At 42.4% G+C, this 17,151-nt stretch overlaps 1 protein-coding gene across 2 annotated transcripts in view; it reads right to left on the bottom strand.

Annotated features, from left to right (window-relative positions):
• Positions 1–17,151, bottom strand: part of dmgdh (dimethylglycine dehydrogenase) — a 149,639-nt gene that overhangs the window by 108,850 nt on the left and 23,638 nt on the right. For both annotated transcript variants that reach the window (XM_072596204.1, XM_072596197.1), the window contains exon 5: positions 14,902–15,106. In XM_072596204.1, the coding sequence (XP_072452305.1) occupies positions 14,902–15,106 (205 nt within the window). The remainder of the gene's footprint in view (positions 1–14,901; positions 15,107–17,151) is intronic.

Genomic DNA, 17,151 nt, shown 5'->3' with positions numbered 1-17,151 from the left:
TTTTTTTGCCTTTCACATACCTAAAAAAACTTTTACTATCCTCCTTCATATTATTGGCCAGTTTACCTTCGTACTTCATTTTTTCTCTGCGTATTTCGTTCTTAGTAATCTTCTGTTGTTCTTTAAAAGCTTCCCAGTCCTCAGTTTTCCCACTTATCTTTGCTATGTTATACTTTTTCTCTTTTAACTTTATATGTTTCTTAACTTCCCTTGTCAGCCACGGCCACCCATGCCTCCTCCTAGGATCTTTCTTCCTTTTTGGAATGAACTGATCCTGCAACTTCTGCATTATACACAGAAATATCTGCCATTGTTCCTCCACTGTCATCCCTGCTCAGGTATTGCACCATTGAACTTTGGCCAGCTCCTCCCTCATAGCTCCATAGTTCCCTTTATTCAACAGAAATATTGTCACTTCCGATTGTACCCTCTCCCTCTCAAATTACAGATTGAAGCTTATTGTATTATGGTCACTACTTCCCAATGGCTCCTTCACTTCGAGGTCCCTGACCAATTCTGGTTTGTTGCACAATACCAGATCCAGAATTGCCTTCTCCCTCGTCGGCTTCAGCACCAGCTGTTCTAAGAATCCATCTCTGAGGCACTCCACAAAGTCTCTTTCTTGAGGTCCAATACCAGTCTCCCAGTCCACCTGCATGTTGAAATCCCCCATAACAATTGTAGTAACATCTTTGTGACAGGCCAATTTCAGCTCCTGATTTAACTTACACCCAACATCCAGACTACTGTTTGGGGGCCTGTAGATAACTCCCAAGAGTGTCTTTTTACCATTAGTATTTCTCAGCTCTATCCACATTGACTCTGCATCCCCTGATTCTAGGTCCCCCCGCGCAAGGGACTGAATATCATCCTTTACCAACATAGCCACCACACCCCCTCTGCCCGTCAGTCTGTCCTTACGATAGCACGTGTAGCCTTAACTATTCATTTCCCAGGCCCTGTCCACTTGAAGCCACTTCTCAGTTATCCCCACAATATCGTATCTGCCAATTTCCAAAAGATCCTCAAGCTCATCCATCTTATTTCTAATCCTTCGTGCATTCATGTATAGTATGCACCCTTTTGCACCCTTAGGAACTGTAGCGTTCAAGAATGCAACTACCTTCTCAAGGGCAATTAGGGATGGGCAAGAAATGTTGGCCCAGCCAGTGCTGTCTAATTCCTGTCACAGGATAAATTATGAAACAAAGCTTACAATTGTCTGAGCACTGTATGTTGAAACCATTTAGACCTTATATTTCTGACCACTGAGACAGACAAGTAACAACCACACTTGAAGGATGGTGTTATTTCTGCTGTCAGAGGAGAAAAAATTAGAAAACATAGCCTCTATAACCTTAAAGAATTTACAATTAACCTGTTCAGTTACGTTATAACACACCTCTAGAAAAAGTGGGTCCTGAACCTCAAGCTTCTGATTCAGAAGTAGGGACATTGTCACTGCACCAAATGTGCCCTTTTTATAACGTTAACTGTAATTGTTAGTATCTGAATCTGTAAAGGTGATATTGAATACCGACGAGTTAAAGGTAACAAGACGAATGTGTGAGCTAATTAGTTAAGGGTTCATAATGGTATTAAGTGGAATAGAACAAATGTGTAGTGCCATTTTGAAAGTAAATTACAAGCACGAAGGAGCACAGATGTAAATCAGTAAAAGCCAATGCAAAACTGATATCATCAAACATTTCTTCATACCGAATGATTAATATTTGAATAGTTATTGCTTATAATAGTGGAGGCAGTTAGAGATGAATATAACTGTCAATGAAAGGGAAAGCTAACTGTGTTCGATCAGCTCTCTCAGCTGTATTTATCTGTAAGGCCATAAGGCCAAAACAAGTCTGTCCCTTTCTGATAGATCAAACCAGGAGCTTGTCTACTCACTCTAGAAACACATCCAGTTGTCTCTTGATCTCATTCCCTTTTTCAATCATGGTTGAAAGAGTATTTCAGATGTTCAGGAGAATGGGGATGCTGTTCAGCATGAATTTGCTGGTTGTATGAAAAATACCAGCAGCAGCTGGGAGAACTCAACCTCTTACTGCCACAAGACTTTTGAAAAAATAGAGCAGCCAGGAGTGCCCATAAGTACTGGTATATCCGGGCATCATCGATAATTCGGTTCTTATTGTTAAAATATCATTTCAGCTGGAATCAGATCCATTATTCCATTCCAACACCATTACCAGTAAGTTCCTGTGATCGGGATCAGGAACACCTGAAATTCTCTTTCAATCAGTGTCCGAGATTCAAAAGAGGAATTCTGGATGCTTGGAAAGTGGATAATGGGGATTTTGCTGTATATGTCCATATTCCTTAAGGCCATATATGTTTGTGATCCCACAGTTATCTAAGAATCACCAAGGGGGTGAGGTTTACAAGCCCTGTCTTTGTATTTAAAGGTAGAGATGGGAGTTCATAACATAACTTGGGCAGGCTTCCTGACAACTTTCCCCTCTCCCCTGACCTGTCCCCCTTATTGTCTATCCTTCAGCCTATAAGGCCACCTAAAGGTCTCATTGCATCTCCACTGCTATAAAACATGTGCAGTGAATGACAACAGCATGCCACAGCCCAGCGGTTTTCACTACATTTCCATCCTGTCAAGATATCATATACCCCTCCCCACATCCACTTTAGCCATCTCCCATACAGACTCTAAATGCTGAACCCCTCAGAACCCTCACTGAGATGCGCTGAAGCAAAAATCCCTGGTTTCCCTGAAATTGTGGATTCATCACTTTTCTTCTTCCAACTGCCTGTAGTTCCTGCAGTGGTCAGTACTTGCTTCTGGGCATTAACCAGAGATTCTCTTCAGCCTGTATACAATCAAATTATCTCACAGCTCTCTACAGCAAGATCTCCTCCTAGAGAGGGGCATTTCTTGCTTTGGGCAGATGAGTATCTGGTCAACACAACCATTGTTCAATTGGACAGTGTCCCACCTCTAAATTTGACAAGATCAGCAAGCACTTTGGAGCATTGCTGTCCTCTGCCAACACCACCATTTACTCCAGGAGTATTCACATTAAGAAGGAGTAGCTTTTTGACTGTACTACTAACCACGTTGTAAACTGCTCTCCCATGTTCTCTTCATGTGCAGGTGCAAAATGCTCAAAGGTTTTCTTGTCACTGATATTGAAGGCTTCCACTGCACTCCTTTCAGATCTTCCCAGGTTTCCACGCTCCCTTGTGCCTTAGCTCATAGTTTGTTCCTGTCTCTTTTTCACCTTGTCCACAAGTCATCACCATATTACTTGACCCAATTTGCACTTATCTACATTTTATTTATTCTTTCATGGAATGACGTCATTCCCAGCCAGGCCAGCGCTTGTAATACATGGTCTGAGCAGCATACTTTAAGAGGGTACTTTAAAAGTCAACCACATTACTGTGGGTCTGGACGCAAATGTAGGCTGGACCAGTAAGTAGGTCCCTAAAAGGCTTTAGTGAACCAGAGCTGCTGTTAACAATGATTAATTTCTCCTTACTATTACTATTCAACTATGGAAGGATTTGAACCTATGTTCCTGAAGTATTAACAATAATGATTAGCATTACTAATGACCTGATTACTGCCAGCACACCCTTCCCACTGCTAAAAATCATACAACACCAGGTTATTTACACACATAATTTATAGAAAAAGATCTCAGTGTCATGCAACTGAAATGATATATTGAACAAACCTAGATTGCTGTTGTCTTTCATCTTTTAGAATGAGTTTTAGAATGTATGCTCAAACTGTCAGTAAATGTGTAAATGCCATGCAATAAATTCTGTGTCTCATGATCCTGCTCCACAGCTACTGGATAAAGGAGCAGCACTCTGAAAGCTAGTGCTTCCAAATAAACCTGTTGGACTATAATGTGGTGTTGTGTGGTTTTTTAACTTTTTCCACCGCAGTCCAACACCAGCTCCCCCACATCATGGTCTTCACCGCTAAGTGCCTAACACCAGCTCCCCCACATCATGGTCCTCACCGCGAAGTGCCTAACACCAGCTCCCCCACATCATGGTCCTCACCGCGAAGTGCCTAACACCAGCTCCCCCACATCATGGTCCTCACCACTAAGTGCCTAACACCAGCTCCCCCACATCATGGTCCTCACCGCGAAGTGCCTAACACCAGCTCCCCCACATCATGGTCCTCACCGCGAAGTGCCTAACACCAGCTCCCCCACATCATGGTCCTCACCGCTAAGTGCCTAACACCAGCTCCCCCACATCATGGTCCTCACCGCTAAGTGCCTAACACCAGCTCCCCCACATCATGGTCCGCACCGTGAAGTGCCTAACACCAGCTCCCCCACATCATGGTCCTCACCACTAAGTGCCTAACACCAGCTCCCCCACATCATGGTCTTCACCGCTAAGTGCCTAACACCAGCTCCCCCACATCATGGTCCTCACCGCTAAGTGCCTAACACCAGCTCTCCCACATCATGGTCCTCACCGCTAAGTGCCTAACACCAGCTTCCCCACATCATGGTCCTCACCGCTAAGTGCCTAACACCAGCTCCCCCACATCATGGTCCTCACCACTAAGTGCCTAACACCAGCTCCCCCACATCATGGTCCTCACCACTAAGTGCCTAACACCAGCTCCCCCACATCATGGTCCTCACCACTAAGTGCCTAACACCAGCTCCCCCACATCATGGTCCTCACCACTAAGTGCCTAACTTCTTTTCTGACCCCATTAGGTAGTATCTCCTTCCCTTTCAAAATCACCACCATCATTGTCTTCAGAAATCCATCTTTAACTGCTCTCTACTTACAAAGTATCATCACCAAACTTTCCAAAGCTACCGCACATGTTGTGTCATCTTCTAAATTTGTGCCAATAATTGCCATTACAATAAGTAAATCACTCCAATTTTTTTCTGTCACGGTCACAACTCAAAGTCACATGCTTCACCCTGTGACCATGACACATTATCCTTCCTCATCATTCTTAACTGCTCTGTAACCTTTAATAGAGTTCTACAGCACCTTTCATCCAGTTCCACAAGCCTCTCCCCTTTCCATTCACTATCTCAGGATAAAGCAGGCATTTTGCAATCTTGGCCTAAAGGACCCTGTACCAATAACCGACAAATCAAATGTTATTTACAAAGTACCCTGCAATGACTATAACAAATAATACATCAGACAGACAGGCAAAAAACTAGCCACCAGGATATATGAGCACTAACTAGCCACCAAAAGACATGACCCACTATCACTAGTACCCTTACACACAGACAAAGAAGGACACCACTTTAACTGGGACAACACATCCATCCTCGGACAGGCTAAACAGAGACATGCACGGGAATTCCCAGAGGACTGGCATTCAAACCAGAATTCCATCAATTAACACATCAATTTGGACCCCATCTACCAAACCCTGAGAGAAAGAACCGGAAATTATATCACCCACCTTAACAGACCAAGACACATAAATAGAAAGCCGGATAGAACACCAGTTTCAACGGAGGCTCACTGATGATGTTACCTAGCATGGCAACAAAACATCTGAAGACAAACTTATCAGCTCAGAAAGCAAACTTACAACCTGAATCTTGGCCTCTCAATTAACAAGTGGAGCCTTCAACCTCACCTAATCCTGTTCAGAAAAACCATATACTTCTTCCTCCATGACGTCACCTCAGCCCATCTATCCATCTGCTATTATTTCCTCCACACTTGCTGTTACCGAAGATCCATGTGAGGTGTCTCATCCATCATCAAGGCATTTTCAAGCTATTAGTCTGCTCAACCATTCCCTCTACTCTACATTTGATGCCCTAATTCCCATTAAAGGACATTACTCATTTTCACCAGCGGCAGTTCCCCCTGGTATGGACTCAGCTCTGCTTCCTCAAACACTAGGAATGTAAATTTGAATGGATCTGACACTCAACTGACATATCCATATCAGTTCTTTACGACAAAATTGTTCCCTATTCTAAGACCGTTATACAATACAACATTAAAATCTAGATTCTTTCCAATACTGCAAATTATTTCCTTTGATTCCACTCCCCTGGCTTGTCCACCCTTTCCTCCAATAAGTCTGAGGAGCTCGTGGACTTCTTTGACACTAACATTGAGATCATTCCATTGGGATCTTTTCTGCTTCCCTTACTTCCTCTATAGATCACTCCTATCCTAGCCCAGATCTTGCATCTCCAAGCCTCTTGGTAATTATCCTTTCCATGTGTCCTATTCTAGACAAAAAGAGGAAAATCTTTACTATATGTTTCCATTAGAAATACCACAAGATCACTTGATATTTCTCTCTAGTTCTCTGTAATGGCTATTTTCATCCTGAACACATTCTGGGCACTGGTGATAATCCTACTTGCTTCAATAGGAATTGTGTCACTGTGATGTAATGGAAACTAAAGTCCTGGGAGTAAAATATGAAACTCCGCAGTCCAATTGTTACAGAAAAATCCATTTAAATAAATGTGCTGATGTCCCATTAATAAAGATTAGGCACTTATCATCCATTCATAAGCTGACATCACTAAGCCAATAACTTTGATTCTCTGTATCAATTAGATCAGTTAAAATAAACATGGCCAAAGCAATTTTTTTTAAAAAAGAATCATTCACCGTATCATATCATGATTAGCTAAAGACTCCATTCTATGCATCATCAGAAAATATTTGATGGAACATTTTCTTCCAGAAAGATTACTAACAAAACAATTTAAATTTTTGGCCTTTCTAACAAAGGCTCACCATTATCTCCAGCAGCTTTGCCAGAACCAAGGCCAGAAAAGACCCGTGTATTTCTCTGCCTGACATTGGGTTTGGAATGTCCATCCACTTCAAACAAGGGCACAAAGGCAGCGTAGCAACAGATTCACGACATTCATGGTCCAATTTCCCTGACCTAGGTTAGGTCTGATTAGGATTGGTAGCTGCTATACACAGGCGAATAACTGTGTGGAGTTTGCACATTCTCCCCGTGTCTGCGTGGGTTTCCTCCGGGTGCTCCGGTTTCCTCCCACAGTCCAAAGATGTGCAGGTCAGGTGCATTGGCCACGCTAAATTGCCCGTAGTGTTAGGTGAAGGGGTAAATGTAGGGGTATGGGTGGGTTACGCTTCGGCGGGTCGGTGTGGACTTGTTGGGCCGAAGGGCCTGTTTCCACACTGTAAGTAATCTAATCTAATATCTAATTAAGGTGGATCAGTGGTTAGCACTGCTGCCTCTGCGCCAGGGACCTGGGTTTGATTCCAACCTTGAGAGACTGTCTGGGTGGAGTTTGCACATTCTCCCTGTGTTGACTTGGGTTTCCTCCAGGTGCTCTGGTTTCCTCCCACAATCCAAAGATGTGCTGGTTAGGTGAACTGGCCATGCTAAATTGCCCATAGTGTTCAGGGATGTGTAGGTTAGGTGCATTAGTCAGGGGTAAATATAGGATAAGGGGGAATGGGCCTGCATGGGTTACTCTTCGGAGGGTATGTATGGCCTTGATGGGCTGAAGGGTCTGTTTCCAGACTGTAGGGATTCTATTATGGAGAATCCATTAGTGACTGTGGGAGTCCAGACATGAATCATGCAGAGTGTGATGATGCTGCTCCTTTAACAAGGTTAGGTTGTCATTGGTTTCCTTTCAGGAGGTCACAAAGACACATGCTCTGAAATGTCTGGAGTTGATCTACTTGAGTAAGCTTTTAAGTTTAAAAAAAACTTGTGCAATGAAAGCGGAGTGGCCAGTTCTCCCAGCTCAGCTTTTCTCTGGTTTGGTTTGGTTTTAGCAGTGTGGCTGCTCTCTGAAAGTAGGCAGTCGCTTGTGAAGCTGCTGGACCCAAAGAAACAGGTCCATGCTGATGCTCCCTCTCTCTGACATCTCTCTTGTAAGACCCTGTGTTGTATTTTTCCTTCTCTTGCAAAGGGGGTATTTATAGGGATTGTTGCAAGAATTTGGAACAGCATCTTTAAGTTGGGATAGTCTGTTGGGTTTTCAGATAGGTTAAGTTATTCTGTGTTCTGTTTTCTTTTATTTGTGTTTCATTCGGTAATCTTGTAAATAAATTCTGTTCTGTTTAAAAATAAGTGGTTGGGCGAGCTGCATCACTCCTGGAATATCCACTTTATACCTGCTTAAAACAACTCACAAAGTCAGGGTTTGGGCTACTTTCTTGAAATGTTTTGAGCGGGTCTGGCCTGGTCCATAACAGATTGGGGGCTCTTTGCGGGATTTGTTCTATAGTTCCGATTTGGGATTAGGGTTGCTGGACTCGAATGCAGCGAGTGGTAGATGTTAATGTCTTTTGTTCCGGATGTTCACTTCAGTTGGTTTAAACAGTGCTTGGGGTAGCAATGGCTCTTTCGGTCACGAAGGGTTTTCTCGGGGTGAAAGAAGTGACTTTAGGGGTTTTGCAAAAGGTGATTAAGGCTAAGCTGCTGGAATTGGTAGACAAACTGGAGTTGGAGCTGCCTCCTTCTGTAAGGAAAGGAGAAATAATCACAGCAAGAACTCAGCATTTAAGTTTGCTGGAAAGGCTATCAGAATCTTTAGAGGTGGCTATAGTTCAATTGAAAATGAAGTAGCTTGAGTTAAGAGGCAAAAGACAAGGAGAGGGCAACAAAAATGAAATGGTTTGAATTACAATTAAAAGCAGAGGAAAGAGAGAGAAAGAGAGAGAGAAAGAGACAGAGAAGAGAGAGAGAGACAGGTGAGAAGGAAAGGAAGAGAGAGAGTGAGTTTGAACTTCAGAAATTGGCACTTAGACAGGCAAGTCAGCTTAATAGGATGGAGATGAAGGCTGAAGGTAAGCTTATTGAGGAAGAGAGTGAGGATGAGCAATCCCATGGTAGCCAAAGGCCTGGTGAGGATCTGTTTAAACATATTCAGGCATTGCCTATGTTTGGTGAGAAGGTTGTGGAATCCTTTTTTACCTCATTTGAAAACAAATGCAGTGGCCAGTGACCATGGGTGTTGTTGATCCAAGAAATGCTTGTAGGTACAGCTATTGAGGTATTCACATCGTTGTCAGAGGAGGTATCTGGGGAGTATGAGGAGGTGAAGAAAAGCATTTTAAGTGCATATGAGCTTGTGTCAGAAGTCTACAGACAACGTTTCAGGAATCTAAGGAGGGACCCTGGTCAAACCTCCACTGAGTTTGAAAGGATCAAAGAGAGTAATTTTGAGAGGTGGATAAGAGCATTAAAATTAGAACAAACCTATGACACTCTTAGAGAGATGATTATTTTGGAGGAGTTCAAAAATCCATTTCCTGAAGTAGTGAGAACACATGTGCAAGAGCAGAGTTAAAACAGCAAGGTTAGCAGCTGAAATGGCTGATGATTATGAGTTGGCCCATAAATCAAAGTTTGACTTCCAAAATCAATTTCAGTCCATGAGGGATAGAAATTGTGGAAAAGAGAAATCCTCGCGTGGAAAGGGAAAGGTAGATCTCAGTGAAGAATATAAGGATAACTTACTACAGGGTAAAAAGGAAACCCTTGAAGGGGAAAGAGAATTTAAGAAGGTCAGGTGTTTTCACTGCAATAAAGTAGGCCACGTGAAATCACAATGTTGGTGGGTTAGGAAAAGCACTGGGAAGCCAGATGAGGAAAACAGGATAAGGCAGTGAATTTTGTTGGAGTGGTAATGGAAAGCACAGTAGAGGCTAGAAAGCTGCACCAAAGTGTACAAACTGGTCGGAGGTTGGTTAAAAGGAAGTGCCAGATCTTCTCAAACCATATACGTGTGAAGGTAAATTTACTCGCATAAGCCAGGAGCATCAAGTAAAGAAGTTACAATATTAAAAGATACAGGATCCTCTCAATTTTGAAAGATGAGGAGATGTGTACCTCTGAAGGTCTATTGCCAGAAAAGGTACTAGTAACGGGAATCACAGTGAGTCAAGAAGGGCTCAGTTAAGGAGAGTAAGGTTAGAGTGTCCAGTAAAGAATGGAGAAGTCATGGTAGGAGTACTTGACAAACTCTCAGTTCCAGGAATACAACTTGTCCTTGCTAATGATATAGCTGGTTCACAGGTAGCACTGCTGCCTACTGTGGTTGAAAAGCCAATGGAAAATCATCCAACTGAGCAACTGTAGGACAGATAGAGTCATAGAGTCATAAAGATGTACAGCATGGAAACAGACCCTTCGGTCCAACCTGTCCATGCCGACCAGACATCCCAACCCAATCTAGTCCCACCTGCCAGCACCTGGCCCATATCCTTCCAAACCCTTCCTATTCATATACCCATCCAAATGCCTTTTAAATGTTGCAATTGTACTAGCCTCCACCACATCCTCTGGCATCCCATTCCATATACATAACACCCTCTGTGTGAAAAAGTTGCCTCTTAAGTCTCTTTTATATCTTTCCCCTCTCACCCTAAACCTATGCCCTCTAGTTTTGGACTCCCCGACCACAGGGAAAATACTTTGTCTATTTATCCTATCCATGCCCCTCATAATTTTGTAAATCTCCATAAGGTCACCCCTCAGCATCCGACGCTCCAGGGAAAACAGCCCCAGCCTGTTTAGCCTCTCCCTATAGCTCAAATCCTCCAACCCTGGCAACATCCTTGTAAATCTTTTCTGAACCCTTTCAAATTTCACAATATCTTTCCGATAGGAAGGAGACCAGAATTGCATGCAATATTCTAACGGTGGCCTAACCAATGTCCTGTACAGCCGCAACATGACCTCCCAACTCCTGTATTCAATACTCTGACCAATAAAAGAAAGCATGCCAAACACCTTCTTCACTATCCTATCTATATCTTGGGATTTTTCCCGACTGTGTGGTAACAAGGTCACAAAGTCACCAGTTGAAACAGGAGAGATCAAAGAGTACAGATAAGAAAGTTGAAGTGGAATGAACAGAAACCCTGTTTGATCAAGATGGTTGATACAAACCAGGAGCAGATAGATGACAAAGGAAACATCTTTAGCTCAGATAAATTAACTGAGTTACAGCAGGAAGATGAAAATTTAAAGTGATTGCATCAAAAGGCATACATGGAAAAAGAATCCGAATGTATCCCTGAGTGCTACTATCTTAGAAATGATGTCTTAATGAGGAAATGGAGACCATCACATATTCAGGCAGATGAGAAATGGCCAGAAGTTCATCAAGTCATATTGCCAGTGGGTTATAGAATGGAGGTATTGCGAGTTGTACATGAACTACCATTAGGCAGTCATTTACAGGTAAGAAAAACCAAAGCTAAAATACAGAAACATTATTACTGGCCTGGACTGCACAAGGATGTAGTTGAATTTTGCCTGACATGTCATACATTTCAGGTAATTGGAAAACCACAGGCAGTAATAAAAACCGCACCTTTAATACCTACTCCAGCATTTGAGGAACCTTTTACAAGAGTCTTAATTGAATTTGTCGGACCCCTACCTAAAACAAAATGTAGGCATCAGTTTTTGTTAACAATAATGGATGTGTCCACTAGATTTCCAGAGGCCATTCATTATGCAATATCACAGCTAAAAGGATTACAGAGGAATTACTCAAATTTTTCATAAGATACAGACTACCCATAGAGATACAATCAGATCAAGGGTCAAACTTCACATCAAAATTATTCAAAGAAGTTGCGGACAGCTTAGGAATAAAGCAATTCAAATATATTGCATACCATCCAGGGTCACAGGGAGCACTAGAAAGGCAGCATCAGACATTAAAGACCATGTTGAGGGCTTATAGTTAGGACTATTCAGATGATTGGGATAAGGGAATTCCATTTGTATTTTTTGTGATCAGAATTAGGTTTTGTGCATGAAGTGAGGGGACCACTAAAATTGATTAAGGAGAAATTGGTAACTCATAATTCAGAGACCACAATGTTTGGACTAGGTGTTAAATTTTAGGGAGTGATTAAATAGAGTGGGGGAGTTGGCTGGACAGCATTTAAAAGTATCACAGCATACAATGAAATAGGAAACAGACAAGAAATCAAAAACTTACCATTTTGCTATTGGAGATAAGGTGTTAGTATTATTTCCAGTCATATGTGAACCTTTAAAAGCAAGGTTTAGAGGACCTTACCAAGTCAAAAGGAAATTGAGTGAGGTAAACTATTTGACAAGGACTCCAGACAGGAAGAAATCCCACAGAATGTGTCATGTGAATATGCTCAAAAGGTATTTTGACAGGGAAGGAAAGCAAGAGGCCAATGTGTTATTGATTACAACACAGAAGGAAGAACCAAGTCCAGAGGATTCTGAATTGGACATTCCTCAAATTAAATTGGACAATGACAAAGTTGTCAAAAATTGGGATAAATAATTGAGTTACCTTCCAGAGGAAAAGCAAAATGACCTGAAAGAGCTATTACTATCACATGGGGAGATATGTGGAAATAAGTTTGGAATTATTAACCTAATTACGCATGATGTAGATAAAGGAGATGCTGTTCCAATAAAGCAACATCCCTATCGGCATAACCCTCTAAAGTTGGCAGACTCAAAAGGATTTTGAATGCATGATCCAAGGTAACACAATTGAAGTGAGTTACAGTAATTGCAGCTCACCCATAGTCATGGTGCCAAAGCCAGATGGTACCCAATGGACTATCGCAAAGTCAATCCTGTTACAAAAGACTGACGCATATCCGATTTGGAAGACTACGTTGAAAGATGGGATAAGCAAGTTGGACTTGCTCAGAGGATACTGACAGGCACCTTTGTCCGAAAGACCAAAGACAACTTTGGCTTTCATAACGCCGAATGGACTGTATCAGTTTAAAGTCATGCCATTTGGTATGAAAAATGCGCCCGCCACATTTCAGAGATGAACCAATAAGGTTATTTACGGATTACCCAATTGTGTAGTTTATGTTGATAACCTGGTGATTTCACACATGGAAGGAACATTTGCAACATTTATCAGAATTGTTCAATTGACTTCGGGAGGCAGGCTTGGAGATAAACCTGGCTAAACGTGAATTTGCCAAAGCTCAAGTCACCCTCCTGGGCCATGTTACTGGACATGGACAAATGGTCCCACACAATGCAAAAACAAAGGTAATTGGGAAGTTTCCCACACCATCGACAAAATGAGCATTTCTATGATTCCTTGGATTAAGTGGATTTTATCAAAATCTTGTACCGAATTTTAGCAGTTTGGCTGCCCACTCACTGAATTGCTAAAGAAAGGTAAGAGGTTTCAGTAGACAGCGGACTGTCAGAAGGCATTTGACAGTCTGAAAGCTGTGTTAACCACTGCCTCAGTATTAGCCACATCTAATTATGCAAAGCCATTCAAGGTCCTATCGATGTGAGTGATGTGCCTGTTACTGCTGTGCTCTTACAGGTAGATGACAAGAAGATTGAAAGACCTTTGGGCATTTCTCCAGGAATTTGAATATTCATCAACAGAAATATTCAATAGTTGAGAAGGAGACTTTGAGCTTGGTGTTAGTGTTCCAATGTTTCAATGTTTATGTTACCAGTGATGTATCTGAAACAATAATTAACATTGATCATAATCCATTGAAGGTTGTGGAGAAATTTAACAACAAATATTCCAGACTGTTCAGATGGAGCTTGTTGTTACCGTAATTCACTTTGAAAATTGTGCATGCGGCAGGACAAGAAAACGTGATTGCCAACACATTGTCGAAACTTGAATCAGAAAAGGAGGCGTTCCGTGGCAGGAGTAAAACAGACTGAAACAAAATGTAGTAGTGCATATTTGTACGATTATTATCAACATAATAGATATGCGTGTTGTACAGTACTAACAATTTAAGATTAAGGGGTTTTAAAATGAAGCCACCTTTGGATATTGATAGGTCTTTATTTAAGAGGGGAGGTGTGATGATGCTGCCCCTTTAAAAGGTTAGGTTGTTCTTGGTTTATTTTTCAGAATGTAAAAACACAGTCTCCGAAATGTCTGAGGTTGATCCACTTGAGGAAGTTTTTAAGTTTAAAAAAAACTTGTGCAATGAAAGGGGAGTGGCCAGTTCTCCCAGCTCAGCTTTTCTCTGGTTTGGTTTGGTTTTAGCAGTGTGGCTGCTCTCTGAAAATAGGCAGTTGCTTGTGAAGCTGCTGGACCCAAAGAAGTAGATCCATGCTGATGCTCCCTCTCTCTGACATCTCTCCTGTAAGACCCTGTGTTGGATTTTTCCTTTTTTTTCCAAAGGGGTGTTTATGGGGATTGTTGCAAGTATTTGGAACAGCATCATTAAGTTGGGATAATCTGTTGGGTTTTCAGATAGGTTAAGTTATTCTGTGATCTGTTCTCTTTTGTTTGTGTTTTATTCAGTAATCATGCAAATAAAATACTGTTTTGTTTAAAACTGCATCACTCCTGGAATATCCACTCTACACCTGCTTAAAACAACTAGCAAAGTCAGAGTTCAGTTTACTTTCTTGAAATGGTCCATAACAACAGTGAATCCACAAAGATCCAATGCTCTCTCTCTCTCTCTCTCTCTCTCGGTCGCAGTGTGAGTACAGACATTCTTCGCATCTAGTTATACTTACAAGAGAAGAGAGAGAGCATTCATCTTCTTCCGATGAGACAATCTATGATATCAGGGGAAGGCAGGGGTCCAAGAAATGTCCTTGGTGTGTGGGCTGCCAGGAACATACACCAGAGGGATTAAAGACAAATATTCTAGACTGTTCAGATGGAGCTTGTTGTTAATGCAATTCACTTTGAAAATTGTGCATGTGGCAGGACAAGAAAATGTGATTGCCAACACATTGTCGAAACTTCATCTCCTTGGTGAAGTCACCCTGACATGAGTATCAAAATCACTGACCCACAGGTACGTACGTAACACAAGTAAATTGTCTCATGCATATTCTCTCATGGTGCCATTTCAAATAAATGCATGCCAAAATACTCTGAAAGACCATAGTTTGTAAGATTGCAGACAGACCCATACCTGCACAGTTCACTATGCGATTTGCACGAATAATACCGTCTGGTGTTTCCACATCCCATGTTCCATCAGACCGTGATGAAAGTCCTGTTACTGCAACAGGATAATACAGCTCAGCTCCATACTGCCTTGCTCCAGCTGCCAAAGCCATGGTGAGAGAATAGGGGTCAATGTGGCCATCTCCAGGATTATACAACCCAGCAAGAACCTAGAGCACAATACGTTACACAGTTAGATCAATGACAAATGCTTCAGATATAAACACTACAGCAGGTGGAATACTTTTTTAAAAAAATGTAATTCAGAAGGACAATGCAAACAGCGTTCTCTTTAACAGACTCAGCGAGTGGAACTGCTGGGCTCACACTCTGCCAGGAGACCTACATTCGAATGGATTGACACTCACCACTAGGAAAGGCCATTAACCCCATCCCAAATACAGGATTGTCTTATAATTCAGCAAAAATGTCTTTAGTGTAAAGGCAAAACATGTTCCCATGAATACAGTTAGAGGCCCCCATCCGATCATAACACTGAAAGTTTGCCTGATATTGTGCGAGATCATCCCTAGATTTTGCTCTCAGCTTTCCTCTGACACAATGCATTTCTTGTCATAGTTATCGAACGCAGCTATGATGGAAATGTAATACACTGTGTCCCTCATGAAGCATGATTGCAGCAACAAGAACCACCCCCCACCCACAGCGTTTACAACAATTACTGTCGTATGTTACCAGGTTAAAGGCCCAGTTTGAATGTTAGAGCATAGCTGAATGGGCCGAGTGAATGAATGAACAAATGGCTGTGGGTAAGGCACATGGGTAACTGAGAAAGGTGGCTGAGGTTGTAGGGTGCCAGATGAGTGAGATGGCAGCTGGATGAAATGGTAGGCCATTATCATGGAGTCAGTTCTGGGGAGTAGACAGCTGTCAGAGGCAGTGTAGTCAGGGGGTATTGTTGGCAGGTTAAGTGAATAGTCAGGGAAGGGTCAGGAGGTTATTCTTGATGGGATTGTGGTTGTGGGATCAGTTCTGTGCTTACCCAGGAGTCGGTATAGGTTTTTGCTTCAGTCCGTAATTATCCAGGAAAGTACACGGAAACTGGCTAACATCTCCAAGTCTAACCTAGAGTCAGACGTATTCGCAGAGGCTCACAGGAGCAAGGAAACTGCCTTTCGGAAGTTGTAATTTTACTGTCAATTCCCATATGGGTCACCGGCGCAGAATTTTAAAAATCTAATCCCAGAATGTGGGCATTGCTGGCTGAGCCAGCATTTACTGTCCATCCTAATTGTCCTGGAGACAGTGGTGGTGAACTACCTCCTTGAATCACTGCAGAGAAGGAACAGCGATATATTTCTAAATCAGGATGGTGAGTGGCATGGAATGGAACGTGTAGGTAGTAATGTCCACACGTATCTGTTGCTTTTGTCTTTCTAGATAGTATGGCCATGGGTTTGGATTGTGCTGCCAAAGGAGTCATTAGGGAGACACTGTAGTGCATCTTGTCAATAGAATAAACTGCAGCTACTGGGGCAACTGTGTGAAGGGAGTGATTACTGAAGGTGGTGATGTGAGAGACTAAAAGGACTGCAGATGCTGGAATCCAAAGTAGACAGGCAGGAGGCTGGAAAAACATCGCAAGCCAGGCAGCATCAGGAGGTGGGGAAGTTGACATTTCGGGTGGGTGTGGGGGAACTTCAGATAAGCAAAGTGGCAGGGGCATGGTGGTGAAGTGGAGATAAATGAAGACATGTAGAGAGTACGACCTGGTTGGTTAATAGGAGGAACGAATCCAGTAGGTGTCAGGGAGGAGTGGAAGGGAATGGGAGGGGCTGGGAAGGAAGTTGGGGGATGGAAGGGAGGTTAAAGCAGGCTACTTTGTCCTGAATGAAGTCAAGCTTATTGAGTGTTATTGGAGCTGCACTCATCCAAACAAGTAGAAAATATTCTCTCTAACTCCTCATTTATGCCTTATAGATGGTGGAAAGACTTTGAGAAGTAATGTGGTGGGTTACTTGCTGCAGTATTCCGAGTCTCTAACCTGCTCTTGTCACCACTGTCTTTATCTGGCTCATCCACCTCAGTTTTTGATGAATTGTAACTTCCAGGTTATTGGTAGAGAGGGCGAATAGAATGATAGAGTGGATAGCAGGAAGCAGTGGTTAGAATCTCTTGTTAGAGGTGGTCATTGTCTAGCACTTGTGTGGCACAAATGTTACTTGGCACTTATCAGGCCAAGCCTGGATATTGT

The sequence above is a fragment of the Chiloscyllium punctatum genome, chromosome 2 (genome assembly GCF_047496795.1).
Source record: "Chiloscyllium punctatum isolate Juve2018m chromosome 2, sChiPun1.3, whole genome shotgun sequence".
Classification (NCBI taxonomy): domain Eukaryota; kingdom Metazoa; phylum Chordata; class Chondrichthyes; order Orectolobiformes; family Hemiscylliidae; genus Chiloscyllium; species Chiloscyllium punctatum.
Note: the sequence above shows the minus strand (reverse complement) of the source record. Positions and strands in the feature narration are given on the sequence as shown.